At 36.5% G+C, this 24371-nt stretch overlaps 7 protein-coding genes and 1 pseudogene across 7 annotated transcripts; 6 read left to right on the top strand and 2 right to left on the bottom strand.

Annotated features, from left to right (window-relative positions):
• Positions 1–2399: 2399 nt before the first annotated feature.
• On the top strand, positions 2400–3161 carry LOC139884970 (tRNA (guanine-N(7)-)-methyltransferase). Its single transcript, XM_071868929.1, has one exon. The coding sequence runs from the start codon at positions 2400–2402 to the stop codon at positions 3159–3161; it is 762 nt and encodes a 253-aa protein (XP_071725030.1).
• Positions 3162–3432: 271 nt separating this feature from the next.
• On the bottom strand, positions 3433–6542 carry LOC139884976 (cryptochrome DASH, chloroplastic/mitochondrial). Its single transcript, XM_071868935.1, is given in 17 exon segments — positions 3433–3513; positions 3617–3696; positions 3699–3725; positions 3797–3850; positions 3948–3962; positions 3965–4061; positions 4166–4235; positions 4328–4403; positions 4498–4574; positions 4655–4701; positions 4792–4908; positions 5051–5125; positions 5209–5334; positions 5420–5617; positions 5735–5874; positions 6109–6340; positions 6342–6542. Coding segments are annotated over 17 exon segments (1713 nt in total).
• Positions 6543–7091: 549 nt separating this feature from the next.
• LOC139884975 (putative RNA methyltransferase At5g10620) lies at positions 7092–8383 on the bottom strand. The gene is given in 7 exon segments (XM_071868934.1): positions 7092–7131; positions 7393–7538; positions 7621–7698; positions 7799–7865; positions 7947–8089; positions 8195–8226; positions 8317–8383. Coding segments are annotated over 7 exon segments (573 nt in total).
• Positions 8384–8677: 294 nt separating this feature from the next.
• On the top strand, positions 8678–9298 carry LOC139884974 (uncharacterized). The gene is made up of 2 exons (XM_071868933.1): positions 8678–8810; positions 9063–9298. The coding sequence occupies exons 1-2, from the start codon at positions 8678–8680 to the stop codon at positions 9296–9298; spliced, it is 369 nt and encodes a 122-aa protein (XP_071725034.1).
• Positions 9299–9860: 562 nt separating this feature from the next.
• LOC139884973 (protein MIS12 homolog) lies at positions 9861–11616 on the top strand. Its single transcript, XM_071868932.1, has 7 exons — positions 9861–9982; positions 10078–10135; positions 10338–10457; positions 10558–10653; positions 10755–10893; positions 11332–11469; positions 11555–11616. Exons 1-7 carry the CDS (start codon positions 9861–9863, stop codon positions 11614–11616), a joined length of 735 nt encoding a protein of 244 aa, XP_071725033.1.
• Positions 11617–14547: 2931 nt separating this feature from the next.
• On the top strand, positions 14548–18342 carry LOC139884972 (probable galacturonosyltransferase 3). The gene is made up of 11 exons (XM_071868931.1): positions 14548–14553; positions 15171–15229; positions 15338–15371; positions 15524–15576; positions 15664–15703; positions 15936–15986; positions 16069–16206; positions 16304–16438; positions 16524–16858; positions 16934–17879; positions 18067–18342. Exons 1-11 carry the CDS (start codon positions 14548–14550, stop codon positions 18340–18342), a joined length of 2073 nt encoding a protein of 690 aa, XP_071725032.1.
• A 2583-nt stretch (positions 18343–20925) lies between these two features.
• Positions 20926–22310, top strand: LOC139884980 (acyl-lipid (9-3)-desaturase-like; annotated as a pseudogene).
• Positions 22311–23178: 868 nt separating this feature from the next.
• Positions 23179–24087, top strand: LOC139884971 (uncharacterized). Its single transcript, XM_071868930.1, has one exon. The coding sequence runs from the start codon at positions 23179–23181 to the stop codon at positions 24085–24087; it is 909 nt and encodes a 302-aa protein (XP_071725031.1).
• Positions 24088–24371: the final 284 nt, after the last annotated feature.

Raw genomic sequence — 24371 nt, 5'->3', positions numbered from 1 at the left:
CATACTTGGTCTGCAATTTTCGGATAATTTCGGCAGATACTTGGGCATGTATATTGATGGAGGTCGATGGCAGCAAATTCAATACAATCGCATTCGTGATCAGTTTCAAAGCAAGTTATCAACCTGGAAATCGAAGTTACTGAACCTTGCAGGTCGAGCCACCTTGGTAAAATCTGTTATGAATTCAATTCTAACGTACTATATGCAATCTCTTTGAATACCTGAAAGTGTCTGCTCTAATATTGACCAGATCTCAAAGAAATTCTTGTGGAGTTCAGATGGAGACAAGCGTGGGGTTCATTTAATCCATTGGGATGTGGTTTCTACGCCACGCTCAGTTGGAGGACTTGGTATTCGAAAAACCCGGACGATGAATATTGCTAGGCAAACTTATTTGGAGCATCATGTACAATATTGACAAATCGTGGGTAAAGATTCTTCGAACCAACTATATGGGGATGGGAGATTTATTTCACTACAATTATAATTTTGGTGGTTCTTTAATGTGGACTAGTATTCTAAAGGTCCTCGACAAAATTAAATTGGGTTTCGTGTATAGAGTATTGTCTGATAATTCTGTCTCTCTTTGGTTTGATAACTGGATCGGAGAGGGTCCCCTGATTGATTTTATTGATGAAGTTGACGATGCAGACATAGAACTTATGATATCAGATGTCCTAACGTCTCAAGGGCGTATTGCTCTGAATGATATTACTATCGAAATTCCTGAAGCAGTGTATAACAATTTTCCAATCATTCGAATCCCAAACATTGGTCTGAGATCAGGTGACTTGAGGCGGTTCAACTGAAAGGATCTGTACTGTGAAATCTGGCTTTAATTGGTTGTCTCGAATTGAAAATAATATCATATCTAGCGATTGGAACTGGCTATGGAAATTGCCTTGTCCGGAAAAAATAAAAAATTTGGGCTGCTAAATTTGTCATGACATAATCTGTTCTAACTATCTATTGGCTCATCACGGAATGAATTTAGATCCAATCTGTGGTCGTTGCAAGCTAGAGGAGGAAAGTTCTCTCCACCTTTTACGTGATTGCTTACTGGCTACACATTTATGGCTTCGAGTTTTGGGTGGAACCATTCCAGTTTCTTTTTACCAGGGAGACGCAAAGACTTGGTTTAAAACATGGAGTAGAAATGTAAATACTAATTGCAGTGGCATTCAATTTAACATTCGATTCCTAGCGACAATTTGGATTGTCTGGATTCCTCGCAATAAGGAAGTCATAGGTGGAGAGCGTTTGATTGACTTAATGCAATACAGGATGTATCATGAACTTGTTAATGGTTGTGTCAAATTCTTCTCCTCCACAAATCGTCCAGCAGTTTGCCCAACTCGATTTGTCAGTTGTATCGCTCCTAACGATGATTCAGTTTGTTTTAACGTTTATGGCAGTTCTTTGAGAAATATGGGTCCCTCTGGTGTAGGTGGAGCCTTTCGCTCGTCTTCTGGTTTATGGCTTCATGGATTATCAGGATTCATTGGTGCTCAAACTAATCTTATGAGCGAATTGTTAGCTCTTTTCCATGGTCTGAGGTTAGCTTGGGATTTAAATTAGGATTCATTGGTACACTTGACTGTGTACACAGATTCAAAAGATGCTCTCCACGTTTTGAAGCTTCAGGTTTGGCAATGTCACTTATGTGCTACAGTAGTTTATGACATCAAATCGCTTCTCAATCGTGATTGGCAAGTATCATTGCAACATACTCTCCGCAAAGGGAATCAGCTTGCTGATTTAATGGCTAAGAAGGGTAGTTCAAACCGATCGAAATTCACATATTGGGAGCCTCCACCGATAGGCTTGGTCCATCATAATAGCCGATATGGCTGGTGTTAGCTTTATGAAGAGTTAATCCTCTTCTATTTTTTTTTATCCTAACTATGCTGATGTATCAAAAAAATTGATACAACCAATTTTCAGAACTAATAGAGGCCTTAATCTAGAAGCCCATCACAATCCATCTGAAGGGGCCCATTATGGTTTAAGTTACTTAGGATGTCCCAAAATTAGAATTTCCCCGTGATAAACCCTAAAATCAGCAGTTTGAATTTTGCAATTCCGTTGAGCAAAGGAGCCTCCTTTACTTACAGCTCTTGCTTGATTGATTGGTCTCCCAAGTAATATTCCTCAAGGTTCGTCTTTTTGCTTGTAATCTTTTTTTCTTTTTCTAAATTACAATGATTTGGGATTATTTGTTTATGTGAGCTTGATTTCGTGTTTCGGCCTGTGTTTGTAATGATTGAAAGTTTAGAATGATATCGTAGTGTATAAAATGGGAATGCAACTGTTTAGATCGTTTAAATATATGGTCCCTTTTGGGCCATGAATCGTGACTTATTAATTGTACCATGCTGCAGCTTGGAGAAGAAAGAAAAATGTTGCAAAACGAGAAAATCTCGACTCATAGCAAGTCTACTGGTCTGCCTCGAAAACGTTTCTACAGAGCTAGAGCACATAGCAATCCATTAAGTGATGCACACTTCCCCGTGCCAATCTCTCCTTCACATTTTGAGCTCTCCAGTTATTACCCGCAAATCTTTCTGTCACCTGGTCACGCTGATGGCAAGAAAAAGATTCAGTTTGCAGATATTGGGTGTGGCTTTGGAGGGCTTTTAATCGGTCTTTCGACAATTTTCCCCGAGACGCTGATGATCGGTATGGAAATCAGAGACAAAGTGACAGAGTATGTCAAGGAAAGGATCATAGCTTTACGAGCAACCAATAACAATGGCGATTATCAGAATATATCGGTAGTTCGTACGAATTCGATGAAGTACATTCCAAATTATTTTGAGAAAGGTCAGCTTACGAAGATGTTTTTCTTGTTTCCTGATCCTCGTTTCAAAGAAAAGAACCATCGGAGAAGGGTTATTAGTCCACACTTGCTAGATGAGTATGCTTATGTTCTTGGTGTTGGCGGGATTATATATACCATCACCGATGTGGAAGAACTTGGAGAATGGATGAAGAATTGTTTAGAGGATCATCCAATGTTTGAAGCTCTGACCAAGGAAGAGCTTCAAGTGGACCCTGCTGTCAAGCTTCTAACTAGTGCTACTGAGGAAGGACAGAAGGTTGCAAGAAATGGGGGGCAAACTTTCCAAGCTGTTTACAGACGCATTGCACTATCTTTGTGATAGGCATTTGGTTAGGCTGATAAATATTTGTCAAACCAATTGATTGATGGTTTTGTAATACAGATTGTTTCTATGAGAAATTGCAAGGATACTTTTTTTCTTTTTAAAGGTTTGTTTTTTGGCTTTGACTTTCCCATATCAATAGCCAATACCATGGTGGTGCACATTCTTGAATATGTTGTACATTCTTGAGTATGTGAATGCTTAACAAAGAAACATGACATGAGGTCTTCCCCATACTACTATGTACCGTCTTTTTTTGATGATAGTACTATGTACTGTCTTGATGACCATGATTGGTAATGCAGTAATGTGACATACCACTAAGTGAACATGCAAAATACAGGAGGACCTGAGGATTATGAATTTACAATGTAAGCAGAGAACCAAAACTAAGATCCTTCCGTAATTACACTACGAGGAAATTGAAACTATCTAACTAGAATATAGGATACAACTAGCTTAATGTAATCTATACTCCCAGGAAAGTTTCTTTTTACTTTTGGCAGTCTTCTTAGTTGAGGCAACCAGTAGAAACATACTCCCCTTCAGGATGAAAGAATTTGCATTAGCTTTTATGCAGTGCTGAATATTTGCTACATGTAATTTTTAATCTTAAACCTGATGCCATTCTGCTACCTGCTTAGGGATGCTGAAATATCGATCTTCTCGGGGGTCATTTCCAACTCCTAAAGGCAAACAAAGGGAAAAAAATGTGTTAATTGGTCTTGATTGATGTTATACAACCATTATTGGGGTTTCAAATAACCAGAAAAATTGTCCTACCAGCTCCATAGGTCAGTTTCCGTAATTGGAACAAGGATCATAATCCAGAAGGCATGTTTTGAACCATTCGGCCCCCATTCGCCAGTCGAGCCCCATATCTCTAACAAGAAAGGACTATCTACAGAACACCATATATACACACTAAGATATTGAATAATATCTCCCTGCAATTCGGTTACTTCTTTCTAAAGTAACATGAAGTAAGGGTAAGATCTTACTAGGCGTCCTCTATTTGACATGAACCCAGTCATTGTGAGTTCCTTCATATTGGCATCTATGAGGGGATACCTACACTTTTCCGCAATTTACACAAAACTGAGAAAGGATTACTACTACACAAAGGCACACTTATGTAGAATGATGTTAATATACTGTTTTACCCAGTGAAACCATCTCTCCATGACTCGAACAGTTTCTTGTCCTGATTCCATTTATGCTCTATGTTTCAGGGGCCACCTAGGAAAGAAAATCAAGGCAATCCCGATAAACGTCAGGCTTTATCAATGCAATTTGAGAAATAAAATAGCAAAGGCTATACCTTAATCATCACCTGAATGGAAAATAGAGTTTCCATATTTAACAGATAGAAACCTGAAGTAATCCCTCCATATCAGTTCAAACAGCACCCTGTAGGCATCAAACCATTGCTTTATTATAAATGTGTAAAGCGTATTGTGCTAGTGAAAGAGGATGGATAAAAGAAATACCAGTATGTTGAATCATTTGCAAGCCTTTCCCTTTCATATCTCATTACCTGAATCAAGGAATTATAACCATGTTAGTCTGCTTGTTTACCAAGATTGTGTTAATTATGCATCATATGGCTTGTATCAGACTTTAAGACCTCTTCATAAATGTAACGAGGAGAAATGTATCCAGAGGCAAGCCAAGGAGAGAATTTTGTGGAGTAATCAGGTCCTAACATCCCATTCCTTGTTTCTTTATACACCCTCAATAAATCCTACACATGCATACAAAAAAGAATCAAAATATTGATGAAAATCGATGGGCCAAAAGATTTAGTGTTTCTTATCTTCTGCAGCATTTTGGTGTATACAAAAAATTTAAGAGAGTTTTAGGTACAGAGATTAGTGTTTGCATACCTTCTTCCAGAAGTACTCGTTTACTCTGCTCAGTGCCGCACTTTCTCCTCCCAAGAACTTCATGCCTTTACTAATCTGTAAGTTGAAATCTCGGTCTGTTAATTTCTCTCAAACTTTGGTGGCACATAGCATAATAGAAAAATGAATAATGAACATGCCTCTTGAGGTTCGAGTCCAAGCTGATCAATAGAAGGAAGGGATCCCCAATCATCAACATTTGGTGCTGGACCTAATGATGCAGGAAGTTTTATACAGCCTCGAACTTCGCACTTGGCTTCAACTGACTGAAATATTAAGTAAAAACGTTTACATACTCCCTCTTGTTTGACAATTTTAAGGGAAACTCAAGTTTAGCAGAAATATATATACCTTACGGAATTGAGTGTAGATATCCGGCAAACTGCTTGTATCGTATGGGACGTTGTCTTTGTGGTACATAGTTGTACCCCAGATAAGTTGCAACTTTGAAGAAGAAGACGGAGAGGGTAAATTCACTTGCCTTAGGCCTTTGCTTACTGATTTTTCTACATTCACTTCTTCGCTGCAGGTTTCTTTCTGTGCATAGACCTGACAAACTAAAAGGTGTCAATTCAACAACCACATTGCTTTAACTAATTAAAGATATGCATAGCAAAAGCAATATACAGAGTTTACAATATTTAAAAAAGTAAATGGAGACTTAACAGTGTGAGCTTGAAATGATTTTGCAAGAGAAAGAAGAATATCCTCTGGCTTTCCTTTTTTAATGAGCAAGTTAAGACCTTTCTTCATCAGATTCTTCTTCAAGTCAGCCAAGCATTCGATAAGAAATTGAGTTCTCAGGGCTGTCAAATTAGGGTGAAAAAACGTTACACCAGCAGAAACTAATTTGACAACTACCTCCTTCGCAATTCATTTTCATCTATGTTGCGAATTTACATTGATGGGTTATTTCTCTCAATTCTCAACTATTCATAAAGTTGAAGTCTAGAACTACTTTTCAAGGGATCTTCTTTAATCTCTAGCTCAATGATAATACTTGTCTAACATGCATGCTCCAAATTAAAATCAAATATTACCTCCAGTTTTGGGGAAACCAAAGTGATAACTAGTCTGGAAAAGTCGAGGATCAACGCAATAAACAGGCAAAATAAATTCAGATGAAAGCCAGGCGTTCACCAAAGCTTCATTATCCAACACTCTCAAGTCATTCCTGAACCAAACAATGGCAGTGCCTTTCGCATTCCTCTTCATCGATTTTGCTGTGTATCTTTCAAACGTTTGATCAACAATGATGTCCATTTCCACAGAGCTCAATCCTCAATCCTGGAACAGCCTGGCAAATTGTTGTAGAAGAAGATGACGATGAAACCCATTTGGGGATTGAGGTAGAGTTCATTCTCTGAGATAAAATCAATAGCTTTTTTTGAAATGGGCAGGGTTTTGGCGGGTGAAGAAGATTCTTCAGGGAAAGAGACGAGATTGTCGAGGAACAGAGATAGAAAATGGCCATTTACCTTATTGACTTTGGTTTTGACGTTGTGAGAGGGCGAGACGTTTTAGGCAGATGCGAAGTTGACACATGGCTTGAGATTAATCTCAGGTGACATGGCAGAATTTTAGCCAGTGAGAGAGGATTAAAAAGTGACATGTACTAACCGACACCATATGCTTTCTTTCTTTCCTCCTTGAAATCGATACCATACATTTTACACAGACACGTAAGGTCAACACATATACCTAGATTTTAAAAAAAAAAAAAAAAAAAGGGCAAACTCCAGTGCGCTAAGTACGCAGCCTTCCCCTTACAATTGCACAGAGGCTGTTTCCGTGACTCGAACCCGTGACCTCTAGACCACAAAGACGCAACCTTAACCGATTGCACCAAGACTCACCCTCACCTGGATTTAACAAATGGCAAGGAAAAAAAATATATTAACATGTCAATAGGACAACCTCTGAAACTAACAACATGAAGACTGATACTAAGCTAAATTGTTCAAACACGATTTCGTCAACGATGTCGTTCATCTTTGAAACTTTACTCAGTATCATAGAATACTTAGTAATGGTAATTTTGTCCCTTGAGAATAGTCCATGACCTGAAAATGAAACAGCCAGGCACTCGTTAGTTATTGTGTTTTGTTTGACAAAACAATCCTCAAGTTCAAGTCATCAAACATTCTACTTTAAGCTGCATGATTCTGAGTAGTAAGACAAAAACGGAATCCTTCTCCACCATGCTTAAACTTGTAATAAAATGCACAGTAGAAAACTCGGAACTCCTTAGGGGGAAACAGATTCTATAAGTGTAAGGAAACCAGGTCCTGTATATTTGCACCTGTGGTTTAACAAATTCTTACCTACAACGTTGTTCCATGAGCACAAGCAATGATATTTGATGATTTAAAACCATTGAAGACAACTTAATGGATAAGTTACGACGCTTTCAAACTTGTTGTCCATGTCCATAGGTTCCGCCAACGCAAAACAAGAGCCTTGAAGCTCCCTACAATCCCAAATTGAAACACTCCTCATAAGGAAAGAACTTAGAGCTTCATAAAATATACAAATTTATTAAATTCACATACTGAATTCCCAGCATCCCCAACTAATTCAGCCATCTTCTCTGGAAAGATGTCTTGTCTATTCTCATCCAGCATCACGACCTACAAGAAATGAAATCAAAGATTTTCAATTTAAACTGCAGAGAAGCAAATAAGACAAGTTGGAAACTACAACGATTTCCTGATGGATTCAAGCAATTACCCAATCGTCAGACCTGATAATATTCATCACAGCGACATCTTCATCGTCCAACTGAGCTTTCCAATCACTAAAAGTTTAAACTTCAATCACTAAACTCAGAATTACTTGAAATTCTACATTTAAACAGATGAACAGTTTGTAATTGTACCGTGCGTTTTTGGGGTTGGATTTAATTTGAACATCGTCAAGGGCGCAGTAAGGTTTGATCTTCTGAATGTATTCATCTACAATTAATTGGACACCAGGCGACCTCTTTTTCCCTACAGTTACCAATCGTACAGGCAATGCCCTCTGCACAATCCCAAAAAAGGAAATTTAAAATCCAGAATTCGATTATATCTTCATATGAGCTCATGTTTAATTTAATCTAACTTCGAAAAAGAAGAGATGTTTTACCACTGATTGACCCGCGTATACGCATCCTCTACCTAAATAGTATCAAGATTCAAGACACACGATTAGATCTACGCCCAATTTGAGTAGTTGAGATTTCATGCAATAATGAAATGATTACAAACCTGATGAAGAAGAAGAAGAAAGAGTAGACGAAGAAGCAGTCGCTTGAAGAATGGCGGCAATTGCCATGGCAATTGATAATCGTCTTTTAAAAAAAATAAAAATCATTATTATCATGCTTTTATCCCATGGTGGCTAAAACGATGCCGTTTATGTTAAAAGCGAGTTCAATGTACGTGCGCCACTTGTCAACCCAAAATCCAGAAACTAGAACCTTCTTCTTCCACAACAGATCTCTGGAAACTTCTTATATCTCTCCAATCCATCCATATATATTTATAAGAGATCCAACAATTGGAAAACAAAGAGTGAAAATTGTTACGTGAAAAAGCTCGAGGTGATTGGTGGTGGTCGGAGACGGAGATGTCGGCGTACGACGGCGTAGTTGTCGAGAAGCTGAAGCTAAAGGGCAAACCACTGATCGTAAAATCAGCCGGCGTCACGAAAAAGAAAAGAAAACTCAAGAACAACAGGAGACTCGACATTTACATAACAGGTTGGTTTATTACCGTTCGATGTCGTTTTTTTCCTCGGCGAATAATGATTTTAATTGCAAGACATGAAATTGATGTTTGGGTATATACTTCGTAATTCGTAGGATTATTGGATCCGACTCTGAGCTCATAATCAAACAGCTGATGTGAAATCTAAAATTGATTGTAAAATTCAAAGGCCTAATTCCCACATTACCTGACCTGAATTGTTTTTTGTACTTTTAATTTGAATTATGACAGTAATTTCTTGGCAGGAGTTCAGTCAAAGTCCTATTCAGAGGAGGAGAGTGGCAATAACGAAGAAGTAGAATCAAAGAATGAGTATCTAACGCCAGCAGAAAGGAAGTTTATGCAACAGAGAGAGAAGATTGAGCAGAAGTTACTGGCAAAGATGGCCAAAAAATCTCACCGCGATCGGATTCATGAGTTTAATCAGTATCTGGCAAATCTTAGCGAGCACCACGACATCCCCAAAGTCGGGCCCGGCTAAAATGCTAATTTGTATTTGTACTCTCATCAATCTTCACAATTATTGCCTTTGATTGATTTGCATTCATCCAAAAAAAAGTGTCGTTTCTTTTCTGAACCAAGGTATTATGAATGAACCACCTTTACGGTTCGATTGAAAACAATTACTAAATGCTTTTGGAAGAAATTCAATTGAAACAAAATTGATATGAGGAATCAATCAAGTTAATTCGACATTTTGTGACAGTTATTATTCAAATACAGTATACATTTTGTGACATTTCAGCATAGTCGGTCGAATTTTTTAAATCGAATTCCGCCGATTCTGAAACCATAATTATTAACCCGAGTGGGTCACACACACACCTTTCAAGCACATTATACTACTACTACTTATTTTAAAAATAGAAGCGAACCGAATCGATTTTTGTATACACGGGTTGCGCTCGCGAACGTCCACATTTTGGCGGGAAAATTGTAGAAATTGCAAACATGAACCCTAAAATAATAATTGCCCATAGACATTAGTGACTGACTAGTGACACTCCCAGAAATCTCTTTGGTTCTCTTCTCTCTGGATAGAAATGGAAGGCAGCGAAAGCGAAGCTATATTCAATTCCCTCAACATAAACCCACAACAATTCATCAACGAAGCTCTCAACAGCGTCGATGATTTAATTGATGACGCTTTTGAATTCTACACTAAGTAATTTAAACAAAGAAAAAGTCCTCTTATCCTTTCGTTTCCTTTATAGTTTATTTACTGTTCTTTCATCAAATTTTGTTACATGTTCGATGCAGGCAAGCATCCATCCATTTGAAAACGGACGGCACCAATCGCTCGCAAGATCTAACCAAGGTTAGGATAAATTACTTTTCAATTTTTTCATGTAACGAATGGGTAAGGACAAATTAGATGAAAGGCAACATGAACTGAACAATTGGGCAAGCTCAAATGTTAGATTACTGGTGGTATTAGCTGTAGAACATAGTAAAGTTGTCGGATGATAGAATTAAGTTTTTCTGTTTATAATTTGAACGGTGCAAATTATGATGATCAGGGTGTAAATTACATTCGAAATATGGTTCAATCGGCTTTGGATAAGAGGCTGGGACTGTGGGAGAAATACTGTCTTCAGCACTGTTTTGCGGTTCCAGAAGGCTTCTCTTTACCCAGGAATGTATGTCTCTCTATTAATAAGCTGTTAACCTCATTTGAGTCAAATTTTTTTCACAAAGCCATGTGTTGTAATTAACAACTCTTGAAAAATTGCTCTATAGGATGGTTCACGTGGTGATGATTCAGTAAGCCAAGATTTACTTACGGATCCAGATCAAGATGCACAGTTAGCTTCCTTAAGGGAGAAGCTTAATGCAGTAAGTTTCAATCTGCACAATTTTAAAGATTCTTGTGCAATCGCGGACATTCCTATAGTTATAGAATTACAGTATACTTATAGGGGAAATTTGCTGTGCAGGTTGGGAAGGAATCTGTTCAACTGAATAGAGAGCTCCAAACATTAAAGAGAGAGACTGCTTCAAGTGGTCGGTCTGCTGAACTTCTCAAAGAGGCATTACAACCATATGAAGACAACTCGGTAAATTACATGTTCCAAGGTATGTGTGTATAGTATACCACCAAGTTCTTCTTTCTGTTTGTTCTTTTCTTTCAAAAGAATTTTGTTATATGGATAAGGTTTAGGATCGTCTCAATTCTCTGCACCGTAAGTTTCTGTTTATTTTCTATACAGCGTGTTGTTATACTCTGCATATATATGTAAAAGGCACTTGGTAATTTACCAGCATGGACAGTAATTTAAGATCTTAGACTGTTTGATTGATCCCAAATCTCAGTGAACTGATAATTTTAAGAAGATATACTCCCTAGCTTTTGTATATCAAGAGCTCAACGCTTTAGCCAGCTGGTCATCTTATTGTGAAGAGGAGCTTAACACTTTGATAAACCTGAAATCTTCAGTGTTATGTTTTGAAAACAGCAGCAGAAAATTCTGTTTGTGAGTTTGTGACCATGGTCTTAACATTTTTGACATGCAGAGGTGGAAAAGACTGTATCTGATATGCGTACAAAGATGAATCAGCTGCACAAAAAAATGATGAAAGATATCGACCGTGATAGAACAGAGAAGATGTTTAACCCAAGCGAGGAGTTGATTGGAATGAAGCGTGGAAATGGTAAGAAATACAATGTTCATATAGTAATATAATATCTGTTTCTACTGTTACTGGGAGTTTTTATATATTTGTCTCGGTTTTGCAGGTCTGGCAAATGTTGAGTTGGAAGATCTTCAAAAATTTATAGCTGAGTTGAAGAATGCATGAGCAATTGAGCATAATATCTTTTCGCTAGTCCTTAAAAGGATCCCTAGTTTTATCATGTTGGTTTACAGTGGATAGTATTCCTCGGAACTCAAGATGGCTCTCTAGTCTCTGCTTCCATTGATAGACACTTCAATGTATGATACTCTTAAAACTAAATTGAACAAGACTGGCTTTTCTCTGCATCTTCCCTTAGCTCTTTCGTCCCATAACGATATTCATTGTACTATCTGGGAGTATTATAAATATGAATGCAATGTAGTGTAGTGTGTTATGATTTGTAATTTTTTCTTTTTAATGAACAAGACTGGCTTTTCTCTGCATCTCATTTTTTTTAGTTCTTCTAATAAATATATATATTCATTAATTACATATATTTTATTTTGAATGTATAAAGAAAAGTTAAAAAAATATATATTACTATCTCCGTTTTAAAATAATTACATGTAAAAATTTGTATTTATTTTGAGACGGAGGAAGTAGTAGATAGAGAGAATATTTTACCATCAGTTTACCTGTGCGAAATCATCATCATCCTATTTCATATTATTAGAGGATCGCATTGTAAGTCTCGATTCATGCCACGTCATTGACACCAAAGCAGTGAGAAAAAAACATTGAGACTTATATATAATTAAGACAATTCATTTCATTGTCACAAATTTTATAATTCAAACTTTTAAAAAAAATATATAAATATATCTAATATAATTAATGATATATAAAATAATATAATATAGCTATATATATTGAAGTTATATATAAAACACTGATCAATAATTAAAATTTAACACACATTGAAAGAAACTTATTTAAGAGATCCAAACAAAATTATACATAAAATACACTATTTTTAAGTATTAATCGATTTATATAACTGTGTGTGATGTTAATTAATCTAGGACTAAGAAAAAATATTTTTTTATTATACGTCAATACTGTAACATGTTTTGTAATAAATAAAGTTAATTAGTTTTATTAGGAAAAGTGTGTATTGGGTAATGTATTTTTTATTAATAAAATTCTGACATTAAAAGATTTTGATTAGTTAAAAGTCTTTTTGGTCTATCCCTGCTTGGAGGACTATCGGAGAAAATTTTGGGAATTTATGTGCCACATGAGAGTTTTAAAAATTGGGACTTATAGAAAAAATACTCTTATGTATTAATAAGTGAGTGGATCACGTCTGTTAGACGAAAAATTCGTATCTATAATATTAATAATTTAAATATATCATATAAAAAATTATATATCAATAATAATTTTTTTATTAAACATTATTAAATTTATGTCAAATATTATATAAAATATAATTATTTTAATTTTATATCAATTATAATTATTTTGATTTTATTTTAAAATCTACAAGAATTAAAATTTTATTTTATTTTCAAAAATAGTAAATATAACAAAACGCAAAATTTACATATTAAAATTTGATTTCATAATAAAATTATAATTGTATCTAATTAATTTCGTTGTTTCTATTGTTCGAAAAATAAGATATCCCCATTTTAGTTAAATAAAATATAAGAATAAAAAAAATATAATGAATTTTTATTAAGAATAATAGTTCGATGAAAAAAATTAGAAAAAAGTATATATTATATTTTGATTAGAAATAATAATTTTAATAATATGTCCGTTTGAATAGAAAAAAGAAGATATATCTTTTTTAATTAGAAATACGGAAAAAGAATGAAATGAATTTTAGTTAGGAAAAATATTAATTTTTTAAAAAATAAGATATATCCATTTTAATTAAAAATAAATAAAGTAATATAACGGATTTTATTAGGAATAATAGTTTGATGAAAAAAATTAGAAAAAATAATATATATTATAATTTGTTTAAGAATAATTTTTTTAATAATACGTTCATTTGAAGAGGAAAAAGAAGATATGTCCGTTTTAATTAGGAATAAAAAAAAATATAATGAATTTTAATTAGAAAAAATTGTTTAATAAAAAAATTAAAAATATATATATTAAGAAAAAATAATTGGTATAATTTTATTAAAAAAATTGTTTATTAAGATTTTTTTTTAATAATAGATAGAAAATTGATTAGGAATAAAATTATTATATTAGAATTAAAATAAAATAATTGATAGAATTTTATTAGGAATCATTATGTTATTATCGTATTTTGATTTTTTAATTGAAATAGGAAAAAATTAATATTATTGGCTTAAAATTATAAATTAAAACTTAATTAAATTCAAAATTTAAAATATATTTGTTAAATTATTATTCGTTAATGAAAGGACATGTGTCGAATATCGATTTGACAATAATATTTTAAATTAAATAAAGTCCTTTTACAAAGACCAGATAGAAAGAATGCCACTCATAAAAAAAAGATACTACGTAGATAGTAACAACTGAAAACTAATCACAATGAGAAACAAAATCCCACAGTTAAACATCAAATCTTAAATCGAAATCAATTCTCTCCCCCCAAATCTAATCTCTCCACTAACCTAAATACAATGGTAAACACCCAACCATAAAATCCCAACGCAAATCGATTCTCTCCCCCAAATCCAAACCTTCGTTGGATTGTTGGTTTTTATTGGGTTATTGCTGGTGGCCAGAGTCTGACCGACACGAAGTGCGTCTCATTACTGGTTCGTTTGATCACACGTTCTTTCATACTTGATTAACTTTCCGGGCTTGTTGTTTAGTTGTTACCTTGCTTATATGTATGTGTAATGTGTCTTCATTGCAAGCTGTATCACATTTCTTGCTTTCGATGTGATTTTTGTTTTTAATTTGCATTGCCGTTCCAGGGCTTATTGGTATTGTTGCGTGTTGCTGTCTTCCTTGTATATAAGAGCTACTATATTATATGCTCTGACTGATCGGGTAATTCACCTGAACTTGTTTCTGTCCATATATTCTTCAACCCAATCATGTCTGATTTTGCACATAATGACGGTTTTTAGTTCTTTTGGGATTTAATAAGCTTTGTTAGTTCGATTGAAGCTGACATTTTGATCATATGGTTTCAATTGATTTTCCAGTGTTTATGAATCTGCTATTTTTTTGGGAATTCTTTTTCCTCTGGGTGTATGCCTTTGACATGATGAAACTGAAATGCTGTAGCATCTAGGTCAATGTATGGAAATGAATGTCACTTTTAAGATGGCCAATTGGTCGATCTGTGAATCCCTCAATAAACAGAGCTTTTGTTGTAATTCCATTACTTCCATCGTTAGTTGTAGCAAGTATTGCTTGGTTAAGTTTAGAGTTTAAACTATAATGTTTAATTCCATCATTAGACTTGGCTATATTTGCATATGCTTGGTTAAGTTTGGTGACAAGTTTAGGTAGAGTGGGTTAGCAAAGGGTTTTATTTTTTATTTTTTATGCTGATTAATTTTGATTGACGCTGCCATATAATTGAGTCTTCTGAACCTATTTTTTATTGGTTTAATTGTTCTTCTCTGTGATTAGGAATAATAGTATGAATTAAGGGCTGTTCAATCTACCAAATGTTGAATGAATTGGATATATTGTCTGTATGCAAAAAGTGACTGCTCAAATTTGTATAGGCAGGAAATGCTGAGAGTGTTTTACTTAATGGTGAACAAGGAATTGAGGGAGAGAAAAGGTCTGACAAAATAAAAGTGGTGGAATCAAATTCGTACTTTTCTACTTTCAGCCTAAAATAAAAGTGGAACTTCATGGAGTCAAAATCATATTTCTTTACTTTCATCAGCTATACTTCTCAGCTTCTCATTTTCATATATCTGGTAAGTATCTGATTTATGCTGCGTATAATTTGAATTGGATTGGATTGCATTGTATATTTCTTAGGGAATAGCTGAACTTAATTTTCATCAAATTTATCTAAAAACGGTTCTATTAATAAATATTCACAGAATGTTGTGTTTTTCACCTACAGGTTATGTTTCTTGTTGCCAATGTCAATGCTGATTTATCTGATACAAGAACATTGTAAGACAGTTTATTGTTTTTCATTTTCATTTTGAAGAATTCCGTTGAATTTATCTCTAATTTGCTTTCATTGTTTTTCTTTTTCAGTCATAGAGGGCTCAAATACCGGCCTCTGCATGATGGAAAGGTTTTGGTCTTAATCAGTCTATAGTTTTTGTTTAATTTGATGGTGTGTATACTTATATGGTCAAGTATGATTCATTGTCATATGCTAGGCTTTGTTGGCCCTTTATGATAGAAAGATTCCAATCTTGCTCTTTGCATTAAAATTTCCTCAAATTTAAGTTAACATACCATATGATTGTGCTGAAGGTTTTACTAACTGTCATTTTCAAAATCACTGAATGTTCTTATATCAGGAACATGGGACATTTTTTGGTGCCGATGTCAGCCATACTCCGTTCGAGAAGGTACTAACTATAAGATACATTGCACAGAACAATTCTAGGGACCAATTTCAAGGATGCTAATCGATATATATGCTTTATGCAGGATATTAACATTATTACGACTTACAGTGATACTTCTGGTGCTGTTAGAGTAGGGAAGGTGAAAATGAGCTCTCTTTCTTCTTCATGGGTACTGGAAAATCCTAGCATAGGATCCCCTCACAAGCCAAATAGCCAGCAGGTATTAGTTCAAGTTCTTTTTCCATATTTATCCAAAAGATAATTGATATCCACAGAAGGCCGACAAGAAACAAGCTTGATCTTTTCCATACTTTCAGGTTCAAGAAGATTCAGTTTCACAATCTGGTGAACATAGTATGGTTGATCATCAGTCAGGAGAAAGTGGAATCCTGCATGCTAATAAGACGATGAGCCCTAATAAGACGATGAGCCCTGTGAAGCTCCAGCGCATGGTGAAATGTTCAATTCTTTCATTATGTTACTTGAATACATTTTCTTTGGTAGCTTTAGAATTGTGAAAATTCCTTGGTTTCCCAGATGATGCGAGAAAAACGGAAAGAATTGCGAACTGCAGAGCTAATTCGACAAGACAATATAACTGACAGGAATGTGCAATTAGAATCAATCAAACGAACAGCAAGCCTGGACGCTCCTCTCAAGGGAAAGTATAGTATATGGAGGAGAGATTTTGAACCACCTAATTCTGATTCGACTCTGAAACTTATTCGAGACCAGATTATTATGGCCAAAGCATATGCAAATATAGCCAAGTCTAACAATGAAAATAAGCTTTACAACTCTCTCATGAAAAATTCGAGACAAAATCTACGTGCAATTGGAGAAGCAAGTTCTGATGCTGAACTCCACCCTAGGTATTGCCACTTTTTCGACTAAAAATTTTAAGTCATGTTATTTTTTTTTCTCTTTTAATCATTGTTCCTTTTCAGTGCACTTGAGCAAGCAAAAGCCATGGGGCATGTTCTCTCCATAGCAAAAGACAATTTGTATGACTGCCAAACCATGTCAAGAAAAATCCGAGCCTGGCTTCTTTCATCTGAGGACTCTGTGAGTGCACTGAAGAAGAAGAGTGCTTTCTTGGTTCAGCTGGCTGCAAAAACCGTTCCAAAACCGTTGCACTGTCTACCATTGCAGCTTGCAACAGACTACTTTGCCAAAGGTTATCAAAACAAAGAGTTTAGCAACAAACAAAATATTGAAGATCCTTCTCTCTACCATTATGCCATCTTTTCAGATAATGTATTGGCGACATCTGTAGTGGTCAATTCCACCGTGTCCCATGCAAAGGAGCCCGAGAAACATGTTTTCCATATAGTGACAGATAAACTGAATTTTGCTCCAATGAAAATGTGGTTTCTTGTAAACGGTCCCCAAAATGCTACCATTCAAGTGGAAAAGATTGATGATTTTAAGTGGTTGAATTCCTCTTACTGTTCTGTTCTACGTCAACTTGAATCTGCCAGACTTAAAGAATATTATTTCAAAGCAAACCAATTCTCCTCCCTCTCTGCTGGGTCTGACAATCTCAAGTACAGGAACCCTAAGTACTTGTCTATGCTGAATCATCTTCGATTCTACCTTCCAGAAGTTTATCCAAAGCTGAAGAAGATTCTATTTTTGGATGATGATATTGTAGTTCAGAAGGATTTGACTCCACTTTGGTCAGTTGATTTGCATGGGATGGTCAATGGTGCTGTGGAAACTTGTAAAGAGAGCTTTCACAGGTTTGATAAGTATCTCAATTTCTCCAACCCAAAGATATCAGATAATTTTGATCCAAATGCTTGTGGATGGGCGTACGGCATGAATATGTTTGACTTGATGGAATGGAGGAAGCGAAACATAACCGGCATTTATCATCGTTGGCAAGATATGGTAATACTTATTTATCTCCATTTTTCACCTTCTCTATTACTACCTCTGTCTCAAAGTATATGTAAAATAAAAAATTGACATATATTTTGGGACAGAGTGATATAAACAGACATTGCATTCTACTTTGTTCGTCTTTTGAAAAAGTGAAATGGATATTTTGACACCTTATTGGAAGATTTTATTGCAGAATGAAGATAGGACTCTATGGAAACTTGGCTCATTGCCACCTGGGCTGATCACTTTTTACAACTTGACGTATCCACTGGATCGAGGTTGGCACGTGTTGGGACTTGGCTATGATCCAGCCCTTAACCGAACTGAGATAGAGAACGCAGCTGTCATTCACTATAATGGTAACTACAAGCCATGGTTGGATTTGGCAATTGTGAAATACAAATCTTACTGGTCTAGATATGTAATGTTTGATAACCCTTATCTTCAACGTTGCAACTTAGCTGAATAAATAACCCTTTTTTTACCCTTGCTCACACGGGTAAAAGGTTTTCACTTTTCATAGATATACAAATTATTTAGATAGCAATTTTTTATCCTATTTTGCACCGGACAGTGTAAGAACATTGCAAGACCAGTCTATTGATTTATAAGAGAACTAGGAACATCACCTTCTTCCCATTTTTTAATGTCTGTTGAAGTGCAAAATTCTTTACCGAGCATGTTCAAGTAAAGTCATGATATGTCGCGTGTTTGATGAAATGCATGACAGAGAAGGCGCCTCTTGATTTTTTTGTCTGTTTCAGGATATGGTATGGTATCTGTTGTTGGGATTGAAATTGACAGAACGATTTGATGTCGATTACCATAAATTTATATAATTAGAAACGGGTGATGAATCTGAGATCTCTTCCGATGATGCTTGTATCGGAGTTTCTAGTCTTTGCTTCTGGAATTTGAACTCAAACACTTGTTTATCCGGTTTCATCGTCTCTTACTAGCAACTAATTGTAAGCTCCGTGAAGGGCTTCACAGAGACATTTGCTACTCAATTCCACCTTGAAATAAAAAGCTCATTTTTAATTAACCCACCATAACTTTTTGCTCACAGTTCTGGAAAGGAACAGGATGCTCTTGCCCAGAGAGTTCCGATTCCGAAGCTATACATTCGGGATCATATTCTAGAAGTAAATAAAGAATGTTACCATACAAATACTTTAAACAGGGGCAAACCAAATGCAAATTCAGTTGCTGGATAGTGTAAATCTTCATAGGTATAGAAAGTCCCTTTAAGAGCCATTTTGACACTAACTGAAACAAAGAAAAGAAAAGAAAAGAAAATTATAAAGTCATTTACCTAGATTTGTTGGAGAAGAAAATGAAGAGAGGGAAAAGGTTAAATCTATCTCCTGTGGTTCAAGATTTTGCTGACTAGACTCAGCTGCATTGTGACTATCTTGGATGAGTTCTTCCACATCTTTCACTGTACACTATACACATCCCAAACTCTTTTACTTGTCATTAAAATAATCCCAACTAAATAGAGTGCCATCTCCAGAAGACAAATATAGTATCCATTGATGAGTCGGAAGACCTCGGCCGGTGAATTCCTGAATGTCAATCCAATCATCGTATTGCATACTGAAACTGAATAAACTCATCCCATGCGTTACAGCTCTTTCTAGCGGATCTTCTACAATGTTTGGTTGGGGATGCTTATCTATTGCAAAGACAATGCAAATCACTAATCCCATTCATTTATTACTGTCTTTATTCCTCAGACCGGGAGGCAATAGCATTTCTGTTACTTTGCCTTTCTTTATAATTGTGGAATGTAGTGTAGTATGTGTGATTTGTAATTTTTTTTTTGTAATGAAATTTCAAGAGTTCTTCAGTGAATGTTTAGCTGATGGTTTTTTTCTTACTACAATATATATATTGAACTATTATTAGCAAAGCATAAAATTCTAGTTTTACAAAGAGCATAAAGGATGATTCAATTCAATTATACATCAAAAATTAGTTACATTGGTTTATTTACGTCTATTGAAAACAAATAAGGATCCTCTCGAACCCTTCCCCAACCTGATTTTCTCATCTACGTATGTTATTTGCAGCTTAACCTCGCTCTGGCCACCGTACCGGAACTCTAATCCTCCAACTTTGAGTTCAGGGGACTCGAATATAACTTGGATCCATTCTTCATCCAATACAATCAGTTTACCTGTGCAATTATGAAACAACTCAAACTAATCACAATGAGAAACAGAATACCACAGTTAAACAACATATTGAAGTCCCAACGATGGAGAAAGAGCATTGGGATGAAAATGAAAAACTAAAGCTTAAAAATACTCCATATTATATCCCAATATTATGTTTCAGACTGACTACAATGTACACAAAAATGTTCATTTTCTTCACATAATGCAGAGGGCAATGATTACAGAACACTATAGATGATAAGTAGGATTACCTTTAAGTCTGACTTCACCATCAAGGAAACCGAAAAGAGAAAAGGAAACCTTGTTCTTTACGGTATCAAGAGCTTCCACGACCTGAATCATTTCCTTGGTGATGTTGGGTTTGAGCAGTAAACCACATCCCACTCTTGAAATACAAGAGGACATTGAACAGGTTTTTCAACACAATATTTCTTCAACTCTAGAAATACATCAGCAACCTCTTTGTGTCCTTGCTCAGTTAGCGAAACTCCTCTAGAAGTTCATACAAAAATGAAGAAGAAGACTGACTATAAAAGCAGTCAAATGCTTCTGTTTTAGATTTTTCAGCCACGTCAGACTGTAATCAGTTTTAAGGAGTACGTGTAAGTTTATTAGTGGCGTATGTGGTTCCATGTAGGAGATTTCATACTTCTCATCTGTACAAGTAGTATTATTTTAAGTAGAAATTATATGACTCACGGGTGGCGCTAAAATCCACAGGATTGGACAAGATTGTTTATTAGGAAATCAGAGTAGTGAAATTCCAGTCCACTGATTTCACTTTCATGCTTCTGTCACACAAAAGTCTCTTCCTTTCTCTCAAAACCCCATAATAAAGGAAAAAGTGAGAAAGGAAACAACAAGTTAATTCACAATTACCACTTTCAAAGCTTCCTGCTTGCTCTCCAATGGCGGGAGCTAAGAATTACATTACAAAAGAAGAGCTTCGGACTCACAACAGAAAGGGAGATTTATGGATCTCGATCCACGGAAAGATCTATGACGTCACAGATTGGATCAAAGACCATCCTGGTGGCGAACATCCATTGCTCAGTGTAGCTGGGCAGACGTGACTGATGCATTTGTTGCGTATCATCCAGGTACAGCTTGGACCCAGCTCGGAAAACTCTTCAATGGCTATTATCTTAAAGACTATTCTGTCTCTGAGGTTTCCAAAGATTACAGGAAATTGGTTGCAGAGTTCAACAAGATGGGATTGTTTGATAAAAAAGGTCATATTGTGTTAGTCACCCTCTTTGCCATGGTAATTTTGTTCCTTACCAGTGTTTATGGCGTTTTACTGGGTTCTGATAACATTCTGGTTAACCTCCTATGTGGGTTTTTGATGGGTTCTATGTGGACACAAAGTGGATGGCTCGGACATGACTCTGGCCATTATCAAGTAATGGCCAGCCCTATGTTTAATAGGGTTTTGCAAATTCTGTCTGGTAATTGCCTTGCAGGAATCAGTATTGGTTGGTGGAAATGGAACCACAATGCTCATCACATCGCCTGTAACAGTCTGGATTTCGATCCAGATCTTCAGCATATGCCTTTATTCGCGGTGTCTTCCAAATTCTTCAGCTCACTCACATCTTACTTTTATGATAGAAAGATGAATTTCGATTCAGCTGCTAGATTCATGGTTAGCTACCAACATTGGACATTCTATCCCATAATGTGTTTCGCAAGGCTAAACCTTTTCGCACAATCATTTATATATCTATTTGCTAAGAAGAACGTACAATACAGAATTCTAGAGATACTTGGTGTATGTGTGTTTTGGATCTGGTATCCTTTACTTGTTTCTTGCTTACCAACTTGGGAAGGAAGGCTGGTGTTTGTTTTCACTAGCTTTCTCGGTACACTTATCCAACACGTGCAGTTCTGTTTGAATCATTTCTCTTCGAGTGTGTTTGTGGGGCCTCCTAAGGCTAGTGATTGGTTCGAGATGCAAACTAAGGGGACTCTTGATATTCTGTGCCCTCCTTGGATGGATTGGTTTCATGGAGGTTTGCAGTTTCAAATCGAACACCATTTGTTCCCCCGACTTCCTAGATGCCAGCTCAGGACAGTTTCTCCATTTGTGAGGGAACTTTGTAAGAAGCATGATTTACCTTATGACTGTGCAACTTTCTGGATGGCTAATGTGATGACATGCCAGACTTTGAAACACGCAGCGTTGCAAGCTCGAGACGTTTCTAGCCCAGTTCCAAAGAATCTAGTGTGGGAAGCTGTCAACACTCATGGATGAATGCAACAATAATCAGTCACACAAATCAATAGATTTATAATTATTTTTCATTGTGTATGGTAAGCAGTACCATCCATTACCGATTAGCGTTTCTTTCACTGTTTATGCTTCAGCCATACAGCTAATTAAGAGATTACTTGGACTGAAATTAAGTATTCTGTTTTTCATTTTGCTCCGAGTTGGGAGGCTTTGGTGTCTCAACTCAGATGTAATATATTGCTTTCAGTAAAATTTCCATTATTGTTGAACCATGAAAGGTTGTATCCAATTTATCATAAGTTGATTTCAGATGTTCATGGTACTATAGCTGTCTTCTTGTTAGCTATGCTCTACGAAACATGAAATGAATGTTACCTAATTTATTACTATTTTGGCTCCATACATGCGTTCGTGTGAATGGGGACCATATTCGATGTATGCAAGTAACTACCTATGATGCATTGCACATAAAGACAGTCTCTTGTAGGTTCCTCGTTGGCTGAGCATTGGTTGCAAACCATTTTGGGTACATAAAAACATTTTGGGTAATGTTTTATCACTGCACTTCTAAGCGGAAAGGGAACTCAAAACATAAAAAGCTTGTCTGGAAGGCCAAGAACGAGAAGTGAATTTGATAGGAAATAGAGTAGCAAGGGACAACAAAGTAAGACTCGCAGTAGTTGTAGTGAACCAGGCAACAAGAAGCTAGAAAGGGACGGTAATAACGATATAAATTGTTTTAGGGGGGATTTAATTGGTCATGAAAGGTATAGGGGCGGATTCTATAATATGACATACATGAGGGGTCTTAATGTTTTATCAAACCCAAATCAGTCGACGATCTGATAAACCCTTTCAAAGTTGCTAAGCTGTCGATCATTCATAATTAATGGCTGAAATGTCTTCCTCCGGCTTCTCTCGCCCACCACCGCCGCCTCTCAAGCATCTTGACCTCGATCTCACCATCGTCTCGGCAAAACACCTCAAGAACGTCAACTGGCGAAGCGGCGGCGATCTCAAACCCTACGTCGTCTTTTGGGTCGACGCCGACCGCCGATTGGCCACTAAATCGGACGATTCCGGTTCGACCCGCCCCGTATGGAACGAGCGCTTCACGATTCCCATCCCGTTCTCCCTCCAAGACGCCGTTTTGACTCTCGAAGTTTTTCACTCCAAACCCTCAGAGACGCCCAAGCCTCTGGTGGGAACGCTCCGCGTTCCTCTCATCGACCTGGGATCCGACCCAGACGACGCTAACCGCATCCGGACTTACGAGTTGACACGTCCGTCAGGCCGTCCTCAGGGGAAGATCCGTGTCAAGATCGCAATCCGCGAAAGTTACCATTTTGCCACTCCTCCTCCTCCCCCACATCCGTCGAGCTATTATTACGCACCACCTCCGCCGCGTGACTTCTACAGGCCACCCCCTCCGACGATGTCACCTCCGCTACCGTCATCGCCTTACCCTGCGTTTCATGATCCATTCTACCATAGCTCGGGTTACTACAATTCCTCAGCTCCTCCTCCGCCACCACCACGGCCATTGCATGATAATCGGACTTCTGGTGGGTATGGAGGTGGGCCTTCAGCGCCTGTTGATTACTCTCCGTATGATAATCAGAGGCAGCCGCCGCAGCCAAGGATCGGAAGGATGGGGTTAGGATTAGCTGTGGGTGCTGCTGCTGGAGCTATGGGTGGACTTGCATTGGACGATGAGGAAGACAGAATTGAAAGTAAGGTTGAGAGTAGTAACCTCAATCATAGAGAGAATTACAGAGATTATGCATCTGATTATTGAGTTTAATAAATGATCTCTCTCGTCTTCTTTATTGGTAATAAAAATCTTACCTTTGTATGGAATGGAACTCATGAATTGTATCTAAATGCTTTTTCATGTGTATATATCTATCTATCTTGATTATCGTGTTACTTTGGTTGTTTGGATTATGATCAACTCCATTTTCCTGTAGCTGAGGACTGTAATTTCATTTTGTATACATCAATCAGTGTTTCTTTCTCTGTTGATGCTCAGCCATACCATACAGCTAGGGGATGGACGTTGATTATGTTTGCTGATGTCTC

Source organism: Rutidosis leptorrhynchoides, unplaced genomic scaffold (genome assembly GCF_046630445.1).
Source record: "Rutidosis leptorrhynchoides isolate AG116_Rl617_1_P2 unplaced genomic scaffold, CSIRO_AGI_Rlap_v1 contig65, whole genome shotgun sequence".
NCBI lineage: Eukaryota > Viridiplantae > Streptophyta > Magnoliopsida > Asterales > Asteraceae > Rutidosis > Rutidosis leptorrhynchoides.
This window is presented reverse-complemented; position numbering and strand designations above follow the sequence as displayed.

Excerpts from the sequence above, each read along its gene's own strand:
- LOC139884970 (XM_071868929.1), top strand. The coding sequence starts at position 2,400 with ATGTTGCAAAACGAGAAAATCTCGACTCATAGCAAGTCTACTGGTCTG.
- LOC139884974 (XM_071868933.1), top strand. The coding sequence starts at position 8,678 with ATGTCGGCGTACGACGGCGTAGTTGTCGAGAAGCTGAAGCTAAAGGGC. Across the intron at positions 8,811-9,062 it reads ACTCGACATTTACATAACAG|GAGTTCAGTCAAAGTCCTAT; the intron begins GTTGGTTTATTA and ends ATTTCTTGGCAG.
- LOC139884973 (XM_071868932.1), top strand. The coding sequence starts at position 9,861 with ATGGAAGGCAGCGAAAGCGAAGCTATATTCAATTCCCTCAACATAAAC. Across the intron at positions 9,983-10,077 it reads GCTTTTGAATTCTACACTAA|GCAAGCATCCATCCATTTGA; the intron begins GTAATTTAAACA and ends TGTTCGATGCAG. Across the intron at positions 10,136-10,337 it reads GCTCGCAAGATCTAACCAAG|GGTGTAAATTACATTCGAAA; the intron begins GTTAGGATAAAT and ends TATGATGATCAG.
- LOC139884972 (XM_071868931.1), top strand. Across the intron at positions 16,207-16,303 it reads ACAAGCCAAATAGCCAGCAG|GTTCAAGAAGATTCAGTTTC; the intron begins GTATTAGTTCAA and ends CCATACTTTCAG. Across the intron at positions 16,439-16,523 it reads CTGTGAAGCTCCAGCGCATG|ATGATGCGAGAAAAACGGAA; the intron begins GTGAAATGTTCA and ends TTGGTTTCCCAG.
- LOC139884971 (XM_071868930.1), top strand. The coding sequence starts at position 23,179 with ATGGCTGAAATGTCTTCCTCCGGCTTCTCTCGCCCACCACCGCCGCCT.